Genomic DNA, 22365 nt, shown 5'->3' with positions numbered 1-22365 from the left:
GATCACTGAGTAATTTGTTGATTAACTCTTAAAAAAGCTAAATATTTAGAGAGTGCTGCACTAATGCAAAAGTGTGAAAAAAGGCAAACATATGGGATTGAAAGCGAATATGGTTTTCCTAAGTAGAAACAGTTGCAATGCATTTTTAAAATGTGCAGGTGCAAAACACAGTGTGAGAGAGCCCTAAGGACATAGCAACAGAAAAATGATATGCTCAGGTGCATCATTACAGTCACAACTGTAAAGTCTTGTGTGTTCTACATGTTCTTACATATTCTGATCATTTAGCTTTATCCTCTTTTGAACCTTATAACCAGCTAGTGGGAATATGCATCACAGTACTAGATGAACAGCAAGGCTCAGAAGACAGACTTGGGTAAAGTTTACCATGAATTGCCAGGGTAAGATTTTTATTTGCATATTAGAGTAGGTTGGAGAAAAACAGAAGTACAGCATAAGCCCCTTCAGAGCCAGGCAGTCTTGCACAGCGATAGCAGCTTCTGTTTGGCTTGTTTGAAATCTTGCTTCTAGGATGTGCACACTGTCACTGACCAACTCCACATTACACAACCATTATCGTGAAAAATTGTAACATTTAAAATACATACATACTTTGTAAAGTGTACATTTCTCAGAGTAAAATGCACTATAAACTACTTGTCTATATTGCCAACACTTACAAAAGGTAAAGCCGACAGATTTTGGACTAGTCCATCTCCTTATGGGAAATTCTCAGTATTGAATTTAAGCTTTATAAAAGCACTCTCTAGAAAGGATCTATACAAAGATGCCGTAATACTACCCTACTCGTCGTTTGCACACTATTATGGCAGTTGGACTGATTAAAAACACTTGCTAAATGGTAGTTTAAGATAAAGAAATAACTTAGAATCCCCCATGAGGTGGTGGACTAGTCCAAATCCTGAAACATTGTCATCACCTGCTGTAAGGGACAGCAACAAAGGAAAAAAGTAATTTATAGTGCACTTTATTCTGGGAGAAATGTACATTTATATGTACAATCGTGATGCGATTCGATCACGTGTCACCCATTCAAACATTTAGGAGCGCAAGTACAAGAAAAATGCAACACATACGATGATTGCTTTCGGGAACCATCATGTTGCAAACGCTTCACATTAATGGAAACAGTCCTGATGCAGTTTTCATAATTTAAGTACCTGCCATTTTGCGATCCCATAGCAATCGGAATTGCTGTGCAAAACGCTATTAGTGGATAAGAGCCCTAAGGGCAGGTGCAGAAGGGCGGCTGCAGGTGCAGCAGTTTCACGCCGGGATCGAACACGCCCTGCATTGAGATGAATGGCAGCATTGATCTCAATACGTTTACCATCGATTGCACAAATGTCTTGGTCACCTGAAATTCGAGAGACAGTTGCGTTGCGATGATGGGACAGGAACTAGTATGTCAAACGCTTTTCTGCTCAGCTGCAGAAAAGTGTTTAGCATCAGCTAAATACGCTGCATGCAGACGGATTTTTTACAATGAATACATGGCAGGTAGACCTGCCTTAGAATACACATTTCATGAGGAACTCATAACTGATGTTTCTACCAGAATTAAATTTGGCTTCTTGTAATATACTAAACATAGTACACTCAATCTATTATGCACCAATATATTTAAAGAGACACTGAAGTGTTTTTATTTTACCTTATTTTATTATACAGCCAGCTTCAGCAGTAAATTCCAAGCGGATTCGCCACATTCCCGTGGCAAAACGAGTTATTTATGCCTAAGAAATAGCCCAGCAAAGTTCCAGGGCTCGCAGACCTTTCTTCCTGGTAGAGGCAGAGCTGTGCGCAGTAGCTCTGCCTCCTCTCCAGTCAATCTCCACCACTCCCTGCACCTCTCAGTCTTCTTTCACTGAGAGGGGCGGGGAGAAGAAGAGATCAGCTGGATAAGAGGCAGAGCTACTGCGCACAGCTCTGCCTCCCCTGAGCAGCAAAATCTACGACTTTGCTGTCCTGTTTCAGGGGCATAAATCACTCGTTCCTCCGTGGAATGCGGCAAATCCACTTGGAATTTACTGTTGAAGCTGGCTGAATAATAAAATAAGGTAAAAAAAAAGAAAAAAAGACACTTCAGTGTCCTTAAGCAATAACATCCAAAATGAACAGATGTGCCAGCAATGTAATAGAATCTAACTTGCGCATTAACCATAGGTAGCTTACTGAGAGTGTGCTAAATACTAAAAAGCCACATCTAAACTTACCGTGGCCACTTTTTCAACAAATGTCTTCATGGTTTTCGTAAACACTTTACGATCCTGCATAACAACAATTGAATGGGCATTAGTAACAGCAAATGTTGAAAAAAATGCATGTAATACGTTAGTATTTTTAAGTATTAAACTTGTAATAATATCATGTTGTGTATTAAAACTTGAGAGAAAAAAACAAACCATAAAATAGAACCCTAGAATCAGTGGCGTAGCTATGGGCCCCGGTGCAAGTTTTAAATGGGCCCCCCCCCCCCCCCCCAAGCACTCTATATGTAACACTTGATACGGCGCAACAAAACCTGCCAATGTCATCCACAGTATTAGAGGTGCAAGAAGGGGATGGGGAACAGTTTGCTAATGATTACTACTAATCAAAGTATCTATAGAAGTGATTATTACCACCACAGGACCAATAAATAGCTAATACTTTGGTTGAGGAAGAGTCCCTTGGGGCCCCTCTGGCCCCGATGCGGTCGCTACCTCTGCAACCCCTATTGCTACGCCACTGCCTAGAATGGAGTTTGATGAGGATATAAAACGGGTCCCGAAACGTTTTGGGTCGAGGGCCGGGTCAACATACTACAGACTGCTGGGGGCCGGAGTATACATAAAATGATGTTGATGTTTTTGCAGGCCAGACAGTGAAGCATACCCAGGTGACAACCTACAATCCAATTGGAATTTGATTGGAAACCAGCGAATTACTGCTTTCTTGCTTCCATGTGGATGGGTGGTGCCAGCACTGCTATACTATATGTGGACTACCAATATTTAAAGATGTAGCTGACCGCATCTATAAGTATCTCGTTTTGATTGTGGAGGGCTGGAAAAAAGCCACAGGGGGCCACATTCGGCCTGCGGGCCTTAGTTTGAGGACCACTGATATATAACAAGTAGTAATGATTCAGGGACTAATGCAGTTTACATGAAGGAAATCAAAAATATGATTCAAACACTTCATCATAGGAAAGTCTGGCAGTGAATTATGGTTTCTTTACTGCTAGAACCAACAAAGACATTGATCCTAATGCTGTCCATAGACATCAGGAGGAAGAATCTGACTGCCTTCCTGGCCATCCACAGTACGAGATCACAAGTGCTGTAAAAAAAAAACAAGCTTCTGACCATGAAACATAAAGGGATGAGGTGGGAAAAACACTTCAGTGGAGCCACAAAACAAAGACGGTCAAATGTGTGGTAACTTCAGCAATGCAGACTTGCAGATATGAACGCATGGCTCTTTAGTTGATGTTATGTAGCGACTTATGTTTGCATCGCAGGCTTTAACCACTTGAGGACCTAGGGCTTTCTACCCCTTAAAGAGAATCTGTATTGTTAAAATCGCACAAAAGTAAACATACCAGTGCGTTAGGGGACATCTCCTATTACCCTCTGACACAATTTCGCCGCTCCTCGCCGCATTAAAAGTGGTTAAAAACAGTTTTAAAAAGTTTGTTTATAAACAAACAAAATGGCCACCAAAACAGGAAGTGGGTTGATGTACAGTATGTCCACACATAGAAAATACATCCATACACAAGCAGGCTGTATACAGCCTTCCTTTTGAATCTCAAGAGATCATTTGTGTGTTTCTTTCACTCTGCAGCTATCTTCCACTGAAGTTTCAGGCTGCTTGTTTCTTCCTGCAAACAGCTTTGCCCTTGTTTATAATTCTTCAGTATGTGAAAGCCCAGTCAGCTCAGAGGACGATTTATCCAGCTTGTAAAAGATAAGAGAGAAGAGAGAAGCTGCTCTAATCCTAAATAACACACAGGCAGTGTGCAGACAGGGGCCTCGAGGGGGGAGATGCATCACAGAACCACAACACTGAAGAACTTGGCAGCCTTCCAGACACAGGCCGACAAGTCTGACAAGAGAGAGATAAGTTGATTTATTACAGAGACAGTGATAGTATAAAGTGCTGCAGTAAGCCAGAACACATTAGAATAGCTTTTTGAACTTGTAGGATGATAAAAAACAGGATGCAATTTTTGTTACGGAGTCTCTTTAAGGACCGGCCACTTTTTTTCCATTCAGACCACTGCAGCTTTCACGGTTTATTGCTCGCTCATACAACCTACCACCTAAATGAATTTTGGCTCCTTTTCTTGTCACTAATAAAGCTTTCTTTTGGTGCTATTTGATTGCTCCTGCGATTTTTACTTTTTATTATATTCATCAAAAAAAGACATGAATTTTGGCAAAAAAATGATTTTTTTAACTTTCTGTGCTGACATTTTTCAAATAAAGTAAAATTTCTGTATACATGCAGCGCGAAAAATGTGGACAAACATGTTTTTGATTAAAAAAAAACCCATTCAGTGTATATTTATTGGTTTGGGTAAAAGTTATAGCGTTTACAAACTATGGTGCAAAAAGTGAATTTTTCCATTTTCAAGCATCTATGACTTTTCTGACCCCCTGTCATGTTTCATGAGGGGCTAGAATTCCAGGATAGTATAAATACCCCCCAAATGACCCCATTTTGGAAAGAAGACATCCTAAACTATTGACTGAGAGGCATAGTGAGTTCATAGAAGATATTATTTTTTGTCACAAGTAAGCGGAAAATGACACTTTGTGAAAAAAAAAAAGTTTCAATTTCTTCTAACTTGCGACAAAAAAAAAAATGAAATCTGCCACGGACTCACCATGCCCCTCTCTGAATACCTTGAAGGGTCTACTTTCCAAAATGGAGTCATTTGTGGGGTGTGTTTACTGTCCTGACATTTTGGGGGGTGCTAAATTGTAAGCACCCCTGTAAAGCCTAAAGGTGCTCATTGGACTTTGGACCCCTTAGCGCAGTTAGGCTGCAAAAAAGTGCCACACATGTGGTATTGCCGTACTCAGGAGAAGTAGTATAATGTGTTTTGGGGTGTATTTTTACACATACCCATGCTGGGTGGGAGAAATATCTCTGTAAATGACAATTTGTTAATTTTTTTTACACACAATTGTCCATTTACAGAGGTATTTCTCCCACTCAGCATGGGTATGTGTAAAAATACACCCCAAAACACATTATACTACTTCTCCTGAGTACGGCGATACCACATGTGTGGCACTTTTTTGCACCCTAACTGCGCTAAAGGACCCAAAGTCCAATGAGTACCTTTAGGATTTCACAGGTCATTTTGAGAAATTTCGTTTCAAGACTACTCCTCACGGTTTAGGGCCCCTAAAATGCCAGGGCAGTATAGGAACCCCACAAATGACCCCATTTTAGAAAGAAGACACCCAAACGTATTCCGTTAGGAGTATGGTGAGTTCATAGAAGATTTTATTTTTTGTCACAAGTTAGCGGAAAATGACACTTTGTGAAAAAACACAATTAAAATCAATTTCCGCTAACTTGTGACAAAAAATAAAATCTTCTATGAACTCGCCATACTACTAACGGAATACCTTGGGGTGTCTTCTTTCTAAAATGGGGTCATTTGTGGGGTTCCTATACTGCCCTGGCATTTTAGGGGCCCTAAACCGTGAGGAGTAGTCTTGAAACGAAATTTCTCAAAATGACCTGTGAAATCCTAAAGGTACTCATTGGACTTTGGGTCCTTTAGCGCAGTTAGGGTGCAAAAAAGTGCCACACATGTGGTATCACCGTACTCGGGAGAAGTAGTACAATGTGTTTTGGGGTGTATTTTTACACATACCCATGCTGGGTGGGAGAAACACCTCTGTAAATGACAATCTTTTGATTTTTTTACACACAATTGTCCATTTACAGCGGTATTTCTCCCACCCAGCATGGGTATGTGTAAAAATACACCCCAAAACACATTGTACTACTTCTCCCGAGTACGGCGATACCACATGTGTGGCACTTTTTTGCACCCTAACTGCGCTAAAGGGCCCAAAGTCCAATGAGTACCTTTAGGATTTCACAGGTCATTTTTGTTTCAAGACTACTCCTCACGGTTTAGGGCCCCTAAAATGCCAGGGCAGTATAGGAACCCCACAAATGACCCCATTTTAGAAAGAAGACACCCCAAGGTATTCCGTTAGGAGTATGGTGAGTTCATAGAAGTTTTTATTTTTTTGTCACAACTTAGCGGAAATTGATTTTAATTGTTTTTTTTCACAAAGTGTCATTTTCCGCTAACTTGTGACAAAAAATAAAATCTTCTATGAACTCACCATACTCCTAACGGAATACGTTTGGGTGTCTTCTTTCTAGAATGGGGTCATTTGTGGGGTTCCTATACTGCCCTGGCATTTTAGGGGCCCTAAACCGTGAGGAGTAGTCTTGAAACAAAAATGACCTGTGAAATCCTAAAGGTACTCATTGGACTTTGGGCCCCTTAGCGCAGTTAGGCTGCAAAAAAGTGCCAAGCATGTGGTATCGCCGTACTCGGGAGATGTAGTATAATGTGTTTTGGGGTGTATTTTTACACATACCCATGCTGGGTGGGAGAAATACCTCTGTAAATGACAATTGTTTGATTTTTTTTACACACAATTGTCCATTTACAGAGAGATTTCTCCCACCCAGCATGGGTATGTGTAAAAATACACCCCAAAACATATTATACTACTTCTCCTGAGTACGGCGATACCACATGTGTGACACTTTTTTGCAGCCTAGGTGCGCTAAGGGGCCCAACGTCCTAATCACAGGTCATTTTGAGGCATTTGTTTTCTAGACTACTCCTCACGGTTTAGGGCCCCAAAAATGCCAGGGCAGTATAGGAACCCCACAAGTGACCCCATTTTAGAAAGAAGACACCCCAAGGTATTCCGTTAGGTGTATGGCAAGTTCATAGAAGATTTTATTTTTTGTCCCAAGTTAGTGAAAAATGACACTTTGTGAAAAAAAAACAAAAATCAATTTCCGCTAACTTTTGACAAAAAATAAAATCTATGAACTCGTCATACACCTAACAGAATACATTGGGGTGTCTTTTTTCTAAAATGGGGTCCGTTTCTGGGGTTCCTATACCGCCCTGGCATTTTACGGGCCCAAAACCGTGAGTAGTCTGGAAACCAAATGTCTCAAAATGACTGTTCAGGGGTATAAGCATCTGCAAATTTTGATGACAGGTGGTCTATGAGGGGGCGAATTTTGTGGAACCGGTCATATGCAGGGTGGCCTTTTAGATGACAGGTTGTATTGGGCCTGATCTGATGGATAGGAGTGCTAGGGGGGTGATAGGAGGTGATTGATGGGTGTCTCAGGGGGTGGTTAGAGGGGAAAATAGATGCAATCAATGCACTGGGGAGGTGATCGGAAGGGGGTCTGAGGGGGATCTGAGGGTTTGGCCGAGTGATCAGGAGCCCACACGGGGCAAATTAGGGCCTGATATGATGGGTAGGTGTGCTAGGGGGTGACAGGAGGTGATTGATGGGTGTCTCAAGGTGTGATTAGAGGGGGGAATAGATGCAAGCAATGCACTGGCGAGGTGATCAGGGCTGGAGCCTGAGGGCATTCTGAGGGTGTGGGCGGGTGATTGAGTGCCCTAGGGGCAGATAGGGGTCTAATCTGATAGGTATCAGTGACAGGGGGTGATTGATGGGTAATTAGTGGGTGTTTAGGGTAGAGAACAGATATAAACACTGCCCTTGGGAGGTGATCTGACGTCGGATCTGCGGGCGAACTATTGGTGTGGGTGGGTGATCAGATTGCCCGTAAGGGGCAGGTTAGGGGCTGATTGATGAGTGGCAGTGACAGGGGGTGATTGATGGGTGGCAGTGCCAGGGGGTGATTGATGGGTGGCAGTGACAGGGGGTGATTGATGGGTGATTGACAGGTGATCAGTGGGTTATTACAGGGAAGGACAGATGTAAATAATGCCCTGGCGAATTGATAAGGGGGGGCTCTGAGGGCAATCTGAGCGTGTAGGCGGGTGATTGGGTGCCCGCAAGGGGCAGATTAGGGTCTGATCTGATGGGTAACAGTGACAGGTGGTGATAGGGGGTGATTGATGGGTAATTAGTGGGTGTTTAGAGGAGAGAATAGATGTAAACACTGCGTTTGGGTGGTGATCTGATGTCGGATCTGCGGGCGATCTATTGGTGTGGGTGGGTGATCAGATTGCCCGCAAGGGGCAGGTTAGGGGCTGATTGATGGGTGGCAGTGACAGGGGGTGATTGATGGGTGGCAGTGACAGGGGGTGATTGATGGGTGATTGACAGGTGATCAGTGGGTTATTACAGGGAAGAACAGATGTAAATATTGCACTGGCGAATTGATAAGGGGGGGTCTGAGGGCAATCTGAGCGTGTAGGCGGGTGATTGGGTGCCCGCAAGGGGCAGATTAGGGTCTGATCTGATAGGTAACAGTGACAGGTGGTGATAGGGGGTGATTGATAGGTGATTGATGGGTAATTCGTGGGTGTTTAGCGGAGAGAATAGATGTAAACACTGCGTTTGGGTGGTGATCTGATGTCGGATCTGCGGGCGATCTATTGGTGTGGGTGGGTGATCAGATTGCCCGCAAGGGGCAGGTTAGGGGCTGATTGATGGGTGGCAGTGACAGGGGGTGATTGATGGGTGATTGACAGGTGATCAGGGGGGATAGATGCATACAGTACACAGGGGGGGGGGGGGTCTGGGGAGAATCTGAGGGGTGATCAGGAGGGGGCAGTGGGCAGGGGGGAGATAAAAAAAAAAATAGCGTTGACAGATAGTGACAGGGAGTGATTGATGGGCGATTAGGGGGGTGATTGGGTGCAAACAGGGGTCTGGGGGGTGGGCAGGGGGGGTCTGAGGGGTGCTGTGGGCGATCTGGGGCAGGGGGGGGAGAAATCAGTGTGCTTGGTGCAGACTAGGGTGGCTGCAGCCTGCCCTGGTGGTCCCTCGGACACTGGGACCACCAGGGCAGGAGGCAGCCTGTATAATACACTTTGTAAACATTACAAAGTGTATTATACACTTTGTATGCGGCGATCGCGGGGTTAACATCCCGCCGGCGCTTCCGTATAGCCGGCGGGATGTTGCGGCGGGCGAGCGGTGACAGGCGCCGGCGGAGGATCGCGTCACGGATGACGCGATCGCTCCGCCCATGCCCTTAGAAGGACCGCCGCCTCTGTGGGTGAGCCGGTCCTTCAGGGCTCCACTTCCCGGCCGCCCCTGTGCGTTAGGCGGTCGGGAAGTGGTTAAAATAACATCAGTTTTATAAAATTTCCTCAAGCAACATTTGAGGTCTATTCTATATAATGTGGAAGAAAAGAGTACATAAAACAACAATCGGGAGGACTGGTTACGGCCTCTCCTGCAAGTAAGTGAATCCTTCACAGAAAGATTAGAAATAAATCACACACTGCTGATGGATTCCCAAGGGCACCCCAGCTGCAAATGAACAAATTAAACACTTGGCTGACTACACATTGTAGGTTTTTTTCTTCCCCCAAATCATAGATGGTTTCATTTAATAAAGGGAACGCTACCATTTGAAAATGGCAATTCACTACTCAAGAATTTAACTCTTTGGCAGAATAATCGTTTCAACGCTGCTGGACATTGTTTATTACAGAACGTATTAACAACTTTAGAGATGACACTAATGTGTCACTACATTAATAGGTAAGTAGCCGTATAAGGCCTCCTTTTCCACGAATGGCTGAACTGCTTTTTTGGGAGGGCAGTTCAGTTTCCTGGCTGAAGGCTACAAGCACCATTCAGATACAAATACATGGAGCTGAATGGCAGAGCTTGGTTACACCACACGTGTTATATTTGACACGTGGTGTCGTTTCCTGGAGGTACAAATAAATACATCTCATGTCGCATCTTGGGACACCAACCGCCATGCTCAGATGCAACGTCACTGGGGGGCCACCTGTCCACCAGCAATGCTATCCCGGCCAAAGAATGGAAGCAGCCTACAGCAGGCAAATTCACCTTATTCAGAAGCTCGTAGATAAGAGGTCTAATTGTAACCTCCATAGATGGCAAACAAAGGGATGTGCATCATGTGGGCAATGGCAGCTCAGTCCTGTTAATTTAGTTGCTGGTGCTGAGAAAATGTTGAGAAAAGCTGACAATTTGTGTAACCCTAACACAGTACCTCTAAGAAAACCTATTCCTTAAGGACACACAGACACTGTAAAATTCATTAGCCATGTATCCAACGTTTAGGCAACTCGTTTCACACCAGAAACAACACAAAATGAATTGCTCTACAAATCTGGGCTATAGATTTTCTGTAAAACTACTGTGTTACTCACCAACATTGTGTTCTGAAGGATTCCTCTATTTAACCCTTTCCAATCCTATGCCTGATTTTTTTAGACATTGACCTTTTCCTCCATAGGTCCGATGTCTGCCGCTAGATGGTGCTGCTGTCAGATAAAATCCAGCCCCTTCAGTTCAGAGTTGGGCAAAGTCAGACTCCCAGCCCCATCCCCACTACTGCACCACATAATATATGTCGTACAAACACAACTCAGTGCAGCGTAAAAACTAAATTACGCTGGTGTGTCTCCAAGGGGGTGGGGCTACAGTGCATGAGCTGGCCCCGCCTCCCACCACTGATGCTGGGTCACCTCCTTGCTCTAGTGCAGGGAAGTACAGACCCTCTGGATCCCTGCAACAGCACACCCCAATCACCCATGTCCCAAACACACAGCGTATAAAAGGCGTTGGGGGGAAGGTAATCGGGAAATAGGACTTGAAAGGATTTTAAAGAGGAACCTCTGCCAGAAATCTGTTATTGTAGTTTTGGAGATAGTCAAGCAAAATTAGAACATCTCACAAGTCTTTATTGATGTCTGGTTTCCAGTTCCAGTAAAATCTATTCTGCTCTAAAAGGCTCTCTTGCAGTCTCCCTCTTGACCATCTGTGTCCCTCCACGCCGCCTCACATGTAAGCCTCTTCTTTATGCCTTGCAGCTGCACTTTTCCTGCAAGCTTTCACGTCTTCCCTCGGCTACTCTTTTTCCCTTTAGCCGTGCTTATCTTGCTTCATTCACCAGCCTGTCTATTTATGGCTGATCTTTACTCTGAATTTCTCTTTTTTCTCAGAGGAATTACTTTTTATGCATGTTATTTAGAATAATTATAACCTCACAGATATATTTATACATGGGTTATACACCCCGTCTTTTCTGCTGCTTATAAAATATTTTTTTCTTAACTTATATTCCTTTGGCTCACATGTTTAAGTGCCCTTATATACACATGCACTAAGCACCGTTTACAGTCTATTATTCTATTAATATTGTATTGTTATTGATTATCATTCATTCTGTTTTCTGAGACACCGCAGTTCACCTTGTTGGTGAAATTTTAATTGCTTTTAATGGTTGTTGAAAATGTTCAATAAAGACTTTTGTTATACTTTTTGAAATATACGTGTGCTGGTCTGATGCTATCATAAGGGTATCTTTTTGTGGTTTCAAATTTCTAGTTGGCCCTTAGCACATTTCAGCCTGAGACTATTTATTGGATTGCTAAATACCGGTACAATTTATATGTGAGATGGAAGACACCTGGTGATTTTTGGTTAGCCTGAGACTACCAGCCATTATCTACTTTTGCATGGTGTTAAAAAAAAATATTGATTTAACCAGTAAAATCTTTTGTCGCTTCCTATCCCAAGGAATAATATAGTAAGGGTTCGCAGGTCGAGGCCCACTAGTCATGATCCGTGTATAGTATTTGTAAGTGCTGCGAACTGTTAGCAAACAGAGGATCTGTGAAGGAGGATTAGCTCATATTGGTCAAGCTCAATCCATTAACATACAGTCCAGTGTGTTTCTAGCCTTATCGACAGCCCACCAGTGTTCCTCAGCCTCCGCTCCCCAGTCACCAGTACCAGCTCGCACTGGTCGGCGCGAACCACCTTTACAAGGAACTACATCCGATGCCATCAGTGTGCAGATCGCCATGAGCAGTGTCCCTGGCATAAGTGGGACAGAAGCATGACTGCTGGCAGCCCATACGGGTGCTCTTGCATTGCCTAACAATTGCCCTCTTGCTGTCACTATTGGTTACAGAGTGCGCTTCCTTTTCTTGTTCCAAAGAATAGAAAGCGTGGCATAATTTCTCAGTGGGGACACGGACAAGAGTAAGCCCCTGATGAGTCTTCATGACGAAACGCTTTGGGCGGAGCTAAGGGCGGCACACAGAGGCAACATGGACTGCTGATCCAGGAGGCTGGATTACTTTTACTATATGCGCTTTTACATTGGAATCATGTGAGTGTGATATCACAATTTTAATCTTCTTATTAAAGTCTGTATTGCGCTACGGAAGCGGTTCCTTCCTTTTTAATAGGAGTTACTTAAGAACCGAGGAGGAGCTGGGAAGCAAAGTATACACAAAGCGATATGAGCTGTTTGTGACTGTGCAGCATCTTTATTCGGTGAGCGCAATTGTTTGATATTGGTGTGGGGGTCACACTGATGGTGCTATTGCAGTGCAGACGTACACCTGGTGGAAGCAGGCCCTGAAGCACACGGATGTGGAAACACTGAGTGATAGAGGGTTGAGTGCTGGGCTCACGATCTCACTGGTGCAGGAGCAATATTATAAATAGATACTGCACTATGTACTACTTTATGTCTTATCTGAGGAATTGCGGTTTGATACAAAGGAGGGACCAGAAGAACTACTGTGGATGATGATTGATTATGCGATATCTGCTGTTTGTAACTGAGCAGCATCCCCATCTGGTGAGCGCTTTGCACATATAAATTGTATGTGCTGGTGTTCACTTTCTATTATTTGTTGCACAAGCTAAGGTGGAGGTGCATGAAGTTAAGAGGATACTACATTATTACGGCCCTTTGCATTCTTTTTGTCTCTTCTCTGAGGTCCATTATTTCAGATCACCGTGAACGACCAGATTGGTGCATGTGTTGGAACTGATACAGTGCTGGACTTTGCTATATACCTCAGGGTACCGTATGGAGCACAGACACCTTTGCATACAAAGAGTAAGGTTTGGTTCACACATAAATCTGAACATTTCTGGTACAGTCCTGTCCTATCAGTTATGCATCCATTTTCTATCAGTTCTACCAGACTGGAAATGTACACCTTTTATGTGTGAACACAGCCATAGAAACACATACAAAACAGACAGGACCAGACATGTACAGATTTTTTTTTGTGAACACATCAATAGAAACAAATACAAAACTGATGCCAACTGCCTGTGCAGCCCTGGCTGCACACGTCCTCATTCCCCTGGCCACACGCATCCTTGTTGGCGAGTAGAAGAAAACCTCATACTGCGCCTGCGCAAGACGCTCCCGGTGAGGGAAATGAGGATCTGCACGGCCAGAGCCATGCAGGCACAGTGGACGTCGATTTGCGCTAACAATAGAATAAAAGAACAAATAGAATGCAGAATAAAATCCAAGCTTCTCAATATATTGGCGGGGGGGGGGGGGGGGAAGATATCAGCTCAAACCACAGACCCATGATTTCATCTCTGCCATTTTGTGCTCTTGTGGTCTGGGCCATCATATTTGCATCACTGTTTTTCCATTTCACTCTTCTGCTAATCATAATTTTGTACTTTAATAATTACTGTTGGTGTTCGTAAGGAAGTTGTTGAAATTCGGAATCCTGAATCTGCTGTCACCACACTTCAGCTCCCATAAACGTGGAGAGCGTCAGGAGGCATTCACTTAATTATGCATTTATTCCATGAAGAAGACAACAGTGACAGACTACTGTTTCGGGCTAAGGAGTCCTTTTTCAAACTGCATAAATAAAGTGGTTTCTGCAGTGTAAAAAAAAGGGCTTATTAGCCTGAGACAGCAGTATGTCACGGTTCTCTCCTTGTGATGGAATCAGGGCCGGATTTACAGCTCAGGAGCCTATAGGCACATAAGCTCTGGCGCCCTAAACTCCGCCCCTTAACAGACCACACCCCTAATGCCACGCCCCTTTTTATTATTTAATAAAACCACACAATGTAATGTAGATACCCAGATAGGTAGGTGGGAGGTAGGTATAGACAGCACAGAGAGAAGTCAGTGGGGGTTGATAGGTAGGTGGGAGAGTACAGCAGGTAGGTATACTGAGCACAGAGAGGAGTCAGTGAGGGTAGGTAGGTGGGAGAGCACAGAGAGGAGTTAGTAGAGGAGTCATTGGAGGTAGGTAGGTAGCAGAGTACAGCAGGTAGGTATAGAGAGCACAGAGAAGAGTCAGTGAGGGTAGGTAGGTAGCAAAGTACAGCAGGAAGGTATAGAGAGCACAGAGAGGAGTCCGTGGGGGTAGGTAGGTAGCAGAGTACAGCAGGAAGGTATAGAGAGCACAGAGAGGAGTCAGTGGGGGTGGGTAGGTAGGTATAGAGAGCACAGAGAGGAGTCAGTGGGGGTAGGTAGGTAGCAGAGTACAGCAGGAAGGTATAGAGAGCACAGAGAGGAGTCAGTGGGGGTAGGTAGGTATAGAGAGCACAGAGAGGAGTCAGTGGGGGTAGGTAGGTAGCAGAGTACAGCAGGAAGGTATAGAGAGCACAGAGAGGAGTCAGTGGGGGTAGGTAGGTAGCAGAGTACAGCAGGGAGGTATAGAGAGCACAGAGAGGAGTCAGTGGGGGTAGGTAGGTATAGAGAGCACAGAGAGGAGTCAGTGGGGGTAGGTAGGTAGCAGAGTACAGCAGGAAGGTATAGAGAGCACAGAGAGGAGTCAGTGGGGGTAGGTAGGTAGCAGAGTACAGCAGGTAGGTATAGAGAGCACAGAGAGGAGTCAGTGGGGGTAGGTAGATAGCAGAGTACAGCAGGAAGGTATAGAGAGCACAGAGAGGAGTCAGTGGGGGTAGGTAGGTAGCAGAGTACAGCAGGGAGGTATAGAGAGCACAGAGAGGAGTCAGTGGGGGTAGGTAGGTATAGAGAGCACAGAGAGGAGTCAGTGGGGGTAGGTAGGTAGCAGAGTACAGCAGGAAGGTATAGAGAGCACAGAGAGGAGTCAGTGGGGGTAGGTAGGTAGCAGAGTACAGCAGGTAGGTATAGAGAGCACAGAGAGGAGTCAGTGGGGGTAGGTAGGTAGCAGAGTACATCAGGAAGGTATAGAGAGCACAGAGAGGAGTCAGTGGGGGTAGGTAGGTAGCAGAGTACAGCAGGGAGGTATAGAGAGCACAGAGAGGAGTCAGTGGGGGTAGGTAGGTAGCAGAGTACAGCAGGAAGGTATAGAGAGCACAGAGAGGAGTCAGTGGGGGTAGGTAGGTATAGAGAGCACAGAGAGGAGTCAGTGGGGGTAGGTAGGTAGCAGAGTACAGCAGGAAGGTATAGAGAGCACAGAGAGGAGTCAGTGGGGGTAGGTAGGTAGCAGAGTACAGCAGGTAGGTATAGAGAGCACAGAGAGGAGTCAGTGGGGGTAGGTAGGTAGCAGAGTACAGCAGGAAGGTATAGAGAGCACAGAGAGGAGTCAGTGGGGGTAGGTAGGTATAGAGAGCACAGAGAGGAGTCAGTGGGGGTAGGTAGGTAGCAGAGTACAGCAGGAAGGTATAGAGAGCACAGAGAGGAGTCAGTGGGGGTAGGTAGGTAGCAGAGTACAGCAGGGAGGTATAGAGAGCACAGAGAGGAGTCAGTGGGGGTAGGTAGGTATAGAGAGCACAGAGAGGAGTCAGTGGGGGTAGGTAGGTAGCAGAGTACAGCAGGAAGGTATAGAGAGCACAGAGAGGAGTCAGTGGGGGTAGGTAGGTAGCAGAGTACAGCAGGTAGGTATAGAGAGCACAGAGAGGAGTCAGTGGGGGTAGGTAGATAGCAGAGTACAGCAGGAAGGTATAGAGAGCACAGAGAGGAGTCAGTGGGGGTAGGTAGGTAGCAGAGTACAGCAGGGAGGTATAGAGAGCACAGAGAGGAGTCAGTGGGGGTAGGTAGGTAGCAGAGTACAGCAGGAAGGTATAGAGAGCACAGAGAGGAGTCAGTGGGGGTAGGTAGGTAGCAGAGTACAGCAGGTAGGTATAGAGAGCACAGAGAGGAGTCAGTGGGGGTAGGTAGGTAGCAGAGTACAGCAGGAAGGTATAGAGAGCACAGAGAGGAGTCAGTGGGGGTAGGTAGGTAGCAGAGTACAGCAGGAAGGTATAGAGAGCACAGAGAGGAGTCAGTGGGGGTAGGTAGGTAGCAGAGTACAGCAGGGAGGTATAGAGAGCACAGAGAGGAGTCAGTGGGGGTAGGTAGGTATAGAGAGCACAGAGAGGAGTCAGTGGGGGTAGGTAGGTAGCAGAGTACAGCAGGAAGGTATAGAGAGCACAGAGAGGAGTCAGTGGGGGTAGGTAGGTAGCAGAGTACAGCAGGTAGGTATAGAGAGCACAGAGAGGAGTCAGTGGGGGTAGGTAGGTAGCAGAGTACAGCAGGAAGGTATAGAGAGCACAGAGAGGAGTCAGTGGGGGTAGGTAGGTAGCAGAGTACAGCAGGAAGGTATAGAGAGCACAGAGAGGAGTCAGTGGGGGTAGGTAGGTAGCAGAGTACAGCAGGGAGGTATAGAGAGCACAGAGAGGAGTCAGTGGGGGTAGGTAGGTATAGAGAGCACAGAGAGGAGACAGTGGGGGTAGGTAGGTATAGAGAGCACAGAGAGGAGTCAGTGGGGGTTGGTCGGTAGCAAAGTACAGCAGGTAGGTATAGAGAGCACAGAGAGGAGTCAGTGGGGGTAGGTAGGTATAGAGAGCACAGAGAGGAGTCAGTGGGGGTTGGTAGGTAGCAGAGTACAGCAGGTAGGTATAGAGAGCACAGAGAGGAGTCAGTGAGGGTAGGTAGGTATAGAGAGCACAGAGAGGAGTCAGTGGGGGTAGGTAGGTATAGAGAGCACAGAGAGGAGTCAGTGGGGGTAGGTAGGTATAGAGAGCACAGAGAGGAGTCAGTGGGGGTTGGTAGGTAGCAGAGTACAGCAGGTAGGTATAGAGAGCACAGAGAGGAGTCAGTCGGGGTAGGTAGGTAGCAGAGTACAGCAGGGAGGTATAGAGAGCACAGAGAGGAGTCAGTGGGGGTAGGTAGGTAGCAGAGTACAGCAGGAAGGTATAGAGAGCACAGAGAGGAGTCAGTGGGGGTAGGTAGGTAGCAGAGTACAGCAGGAAGGTATAGAGAGCACAGAGAGGAGTCAGTGGGGGTAGGTAGGTATAGAGAGCACAGAGAGGAGTCAGTGGGGGTAGGTAGGTAGGTATAGAGAGCACAGAGAGGAGTCAGTGGGGGTTGGTAGGTAGCAGAGTACAGCAGGTAGGTATAGAGAGCACAGAGAGGAGTCAGTGGGGGTAGGTAGGTATAGAGAGCACAGAGAGGAGTCAGTGGGGGTTGGTAGGTAGCAGAGTACAGCAGGTAGGTATAGAGAGCACAGAGAGGAGTCAGTGAGGGTAGGTAGGTATAGAGAGCACAGAGAGGAGTCAGTGGGGGTAGGTAGGTATAGAAAGCACAGAGAGGAGTCAGTGGGGGTAGGTAGGTATAGAGAGCACAGAGAGGAGTCAGTGGGGGTAGGTAGGTAGCAGAGTACAGCAGGTAGGTATAGAGAGCACAGAGAGGAGTCAGTGGGGGTAGGTAGGTAGCAGAGTACAGCAGGAAGGTATAGAGAGCACAGAGAGGAGTCAGTGAGGGTAGGTAGGTATAGAGAGCACAGAGAGGAGTCAGTGGGGGTAGGTAGGTATAGAGAGCACAGAGAGGAGTCAGTGGGGGTAGGTAGGTAGCAGAGTACAGCAGGAAGGTATAGAGAGCACAGAGAGGAGTCAGTGGGGGTAGGTAGGTGGGAGAGTACAGTAGGTAGGTAAAGAGAGCTCATGCACAGAGCAGTCAGTGGAAGGGTTAATGCGGACCTGAACATAGAACTTCTGCTCTTCTCTGAAAGATACACATATAACATTTAAAGATTCATTACAGCTGATACAAATCCTGCAATAAATCTGCATTGTGTCTACTTCCTTCGTTCGTGGAAGCAGACATAGGCTTAACATTCTGTGCTTTCAAACAAGCTTAAAAGAGTCATCAATCAGTACTGCTTACCCGGGGCTTTCTCCAGCCCCTGGCATCCGCTATGTCCCTTGCCGCAGCTCCGCTCTTCATCGCTGGCTCACGGTCCCTGGCGGTGCCTTGCCAGTGTCCTCTACTGCACCACTGTTAATCACCTCCACATGGTCCGGAGTGTACTGCGTCGACGGCGATGCAGAACTACTGGGCCTGCACAGTACACCCCGAGCCACGTGGAAGTGATTGACAGCAGCGCTCGCACAGGTGCAGTAGAGGACGACCTGTCGGTCTGGGACCGGGGGCCAGCGGCAGAGAGCGGAGCTGCGGTGAGGGACATAGCGGCTGCCAGGGGCTGGAGGAAGTAGTACTGTCTGGAGGATAGCATTATCTGATTGATGACTCCTAATTGATGACAGGGGCAATCAGGTGACACAGGGAAGATATTTCAACTTGTGATTAGACAGATTAGTGGGCATTAGACAGGCTAAACTCTTTAATACATACTGTGCACTTCATGTTTTCCTTCTGTCCTGTGCACGAGTTCAGGTCCACTTAATTCTCTGCTCCAGAGGACTGGGTGAGGCTTTTCTTGAGCTGGAGATTATTCCAGGTGCTTTGCACCAGGCAGGCAGCTCTCCAAGGAGTCAGAGGGGGCGGAGCCGCAGAAACTTCAAGTCCCTCTTCTCCAAAGTATGCCGCGCGGCTACGGACAGCGGCTGAGGGGAACTTGGGGGCAGAAGAAGGCCATGGCAGAGGAGACCCGAATAGAATCCGGAGGAGCGGCGGCCGCCCAAGCAGCCCTCTCGGCGGTGACAGGAAGGATGCCCACGGCTCCTCCATGCGTTCCAGGCAGTCTTAACGTCACTCCTCAGCAGCGCCCCCTGCGTCGTCTCCATGGCTACACACAGCGTGACATGGAGAGGATGCAGGGGGCGCTGCTGAGGAGTGACATCAGCGCTGGGTCTGGAACACACACAACGTAATTTTACATGCGCCGCTCTCCGGCGCAGAAGGTGCTGCCTGCTGCCACTTTGAACGAATGGAGGGAGGAAGGGAGGACGAGACAGAGACACTGTGGGTGGGCAGTGACCCGCCCGCCCCTCACAAATGGCTCCGCCCCTAGGCACGTGCCTACAGTGCCTAATGGTAAATCCGGCCCTGGATGGAATAAAGGAGCTTTAATTACTTTGATTTGGTGGTGTCAACCTATTTTTGCTGTGGACTTTAGTGAGCCCTAGAGACACAGGGGCTGGGGTCTTGGCGAACTGTTAGGGCTAGTTCACACGGGACGCTTTGGTCGCGTTTTGCAGTTTGCCGGCGATCAGCCAAAAGCTGTTTTTTCACTGTACAGGAAAACGATTCAGGAGTTTTCCAAGCATTGACTATTTCTTTTAACCTCCTTAGCGGTAACCTCCTTAGCGGTAACTTTGCTAGCTGCGCCAGCACTCTGATCGCCGCCGGCCCCCGCCCGATCGCCGCTATTTGCTGCGGCGCACGGCCCCCCCCCCAGACCCCAGCGCTGCCTGGCCAATCAGTGCCAGGCAGCGCCGAGGGGTGGCCCGGGACTCCCAATGACGTCCCGACGTCAGTGACGTCATCCCGCCCCGTCGCCATGGCGACGGGGGAAGCCCTCCAGGAAATCCCGTTCTATGAACGGGATTTCCTGATCGGAGATCGCCGAAGGCGATCGAAGCGGGCGGGGGGATGCCGCTCAGCAGCGGCTATCATGTAGCGAGCCCTCGGCTCGCTACATGATTAAAAAAAAAATTTTTTTTTTAAAAACTGCTGCGCTCCCTCCTGGCGGTATTTTTCATACCGCCAAGGAGGTTAATTAGCTAAAACACCTAATTTAGAGTTTTTTTTAGAAAATGATACATCTCATTTAAACACCAAATTTGTTATACTTGGTTAAGTATATCAAGCCTGAGTACCCCCTGGGGTACGCGTACCACACGTTGAGAACCTAGGACCTAAATGATCTAGGTATAGTTTTTTCAGGACATACTAGACTTTCATAGGGGGTATTTAGACCCAAGAAAAAAAATAAATTCTATGCATTACTTCACCCCCACGGTACAGATTTCTCCGTCACTTTTTCCACCCTGTCACCACCAAGGGACGGAGAAATCCGTACCTGATGCCGCTCCCCAAACCCCCACGCACGCTGCCGCCTGCCCGGAGATCAATGAATGGGAAAAACTTTTCCTGTTTGTTGATCTAAGCCCCCTGCAATGATCAGCTGCTTCTACGAGAAGCAGTGCGATCATTGTGAAAAAAAATAAAAGTTGCCCAGCCTCCCTGAACTTCCTGCAAGTGTACTTCCTGTACGCTTGCAGGTCGCATAAACAAAAACTAACTGGGCAAATAGTAAAACACCCTAAAGAATTTTTCATATACAAATACATTAAACATTAAAAATTAACTCATTACCTCCCACACCAATTTTTTTGTAATTAAAAACAATTAAAAAAACAATTCCCCAAGGTACCCATTTATGTCAAGAGGGTATAACACTTTATAAACTATGGGCTTGTAATTAGGGATGGACACAAAATTGAAAAAATGCACCTTTATTTCCAAATAGAATATTGGCGCCAAACATTGCGGTAGGGACATAATTTAAATGGTTTTATAATTGACAAAAGGGCAAATAAATTTCATGGGTTTTAATTACAGTAGCATGCATTATTTAAAAACCATAAAGGCCAAAGACAGGAAAAAATGTGGGAAATTTTTCAATTTTCCCAACATTATTGCGTTTTGTGAATCTATAACATTGAAATGCAATCACTCCAAAAATGCTGTATGCATAATCAGCAAATCGCTAATCACTGGCGATCACTACAATGTGAACACTACTATTGACTTTCAATCAGTGATCAGCAAATCGCTGAAGAAGTGAACTAGCCCTTATACCACACTTTGGATTATCACTTACAATATTTGTGCTTCATGTCATGTGAACCAGGGTAATTAAAGTAAAAACGGGTATTCCAAATTATTTATTATGGTCTACTATATGTCATTACAATTCATTTTTAAATTTGACTGTGAAAGTAGGGAAGCTAACATAGTCCAACAACTTGGATGCCAACACTTTTTTTGCCCACACACATCACATCACCACCTTGCTTGTGATGTCTCTACTGTGCACAGGCACTTAGTAAAAATCTCTGCATTCTCTCCATCTTTCTGTACACAGAGCTCATCTTGCTCATTAATCACAGCTAAGTGCTTTGTTGTTGGTTTAATGTTTGCAGAAGAGAGATAAAATTCCATCCCTTCAAAAGTGGATGAAACTAGTGAAAACAGGAAGTGCCTTACCTCCCACTGAGCTACTCGTTTCTGCACAAGGTTTTCGGCAACGGTCGCTTAAACATCTGTGTATGCCAACAAAATGTGTATTTTAAACAGATGCTGCACCAACAGCAATTCCACACAGCACCTTGCCTAAGCTGATTGGAGTAAATGGTGTGAACTAAGCTGATTGGAATTTTTTAACACCCAGGAAATAAGATCGTTCTTTGTAAAGTACTGACAACATAGAACATACCTTAGGTGTACCGTGCCATATGCAGTGCATGCCTACTCTTGCACCATCATGAGTATGGATTATGTACATCACTGCCTCTCTGATAGCTTCCACCATCTCCTAAAATGAAAAACAAAACATAGAACAAAGTTAAAGAACCTAGTATACTTATTTTCCGTAGGACATGCTTGTAAAGGATGATTTCAATTATTGTCTCATTAAGATATTCTATTTTAAACCAACAAAATTTATTCCATCCACAAAATAACCTACTGTACCATTAATGATATGTATCTGGAAAAAGGCACACTCCAAACCAGGTTAAATCAAACAAGATTAATCAAACTGCAAAAATATTGTTTACTTACTGATCTTATTTTTGGGGTTGAATGGTTAAAAAAATCCAAGAAAGCTTTATGCACCAGCGAATGCTTGATTACAGCTTCCCTGGGGAGAGAAAATTGCTTTATTATTCCTGACCTAATTCAGGCAATACCGCATAGCACTTATTAGAAAGTCTACTTGTGTAGATATGCAAGTCTGGAATAAGGATAAAGGTGCGTACACACATGCGACTATAGTCGTTTGTAACGATCGTTCCCCGATCTTTACCAACGACGATCGTTACAAAAAACGAACCACCGACTATTAAGGCAAACGACGAACGAGCCAAATCGCTACAAAAGAAAGTTCTGTCTCGGCGGATTTTAACCAACGACGATCGTTTGCAAAAGTAGTACATC

General features: G+C 45.7%; 1 protein-coding gene across 1 annotated transcript in view; it reads right to left on the bottom strand.

The window, feature by feature from the left end:
* PUM3 (pumilio RNA binding family member 3) overlaps positions 1-22365 on the bottom strand; it is a 124384-nt gene that overhangs the window by 36932 nt on the left and 65087 nt on the right. The window contains exons 10-12 of the mRNA XM_068235746.1: positions 21991-22069; positions 21644-21742; positions 2238-2291 (exon numbers count right to left, since the gene is read on the bottom strand). Of these exons, the coding sequence (XP_068091847.1) occupies positions 2238-2291; positions 21644-21742; positions 21991-22069 (232 nt within the window). The remainder of the gene's footprint in view (positions 1-2237; positions 2292-21643; positions 21743-21990; positions 22070-22365) is intronic.

Source organism: Hyperolius riggenbachi, chromosome 1 (genome assembly GCF_040937935.1).
Source record: "Hyperolius riggenbachi isolate aHypRig1 chromosome 1, aHypRig1.pri, whole genome shotgun sequence".
Lineage (NCBI taxonomy): Eukaryota > Metazoa > Chordata > Amphibia > Anura > Hyperoliidae > Hyperolius > Hyperolius riggenbachi.
This window is presented reverse-complemented; position numbering and strand designations above follow the sequence as displayed.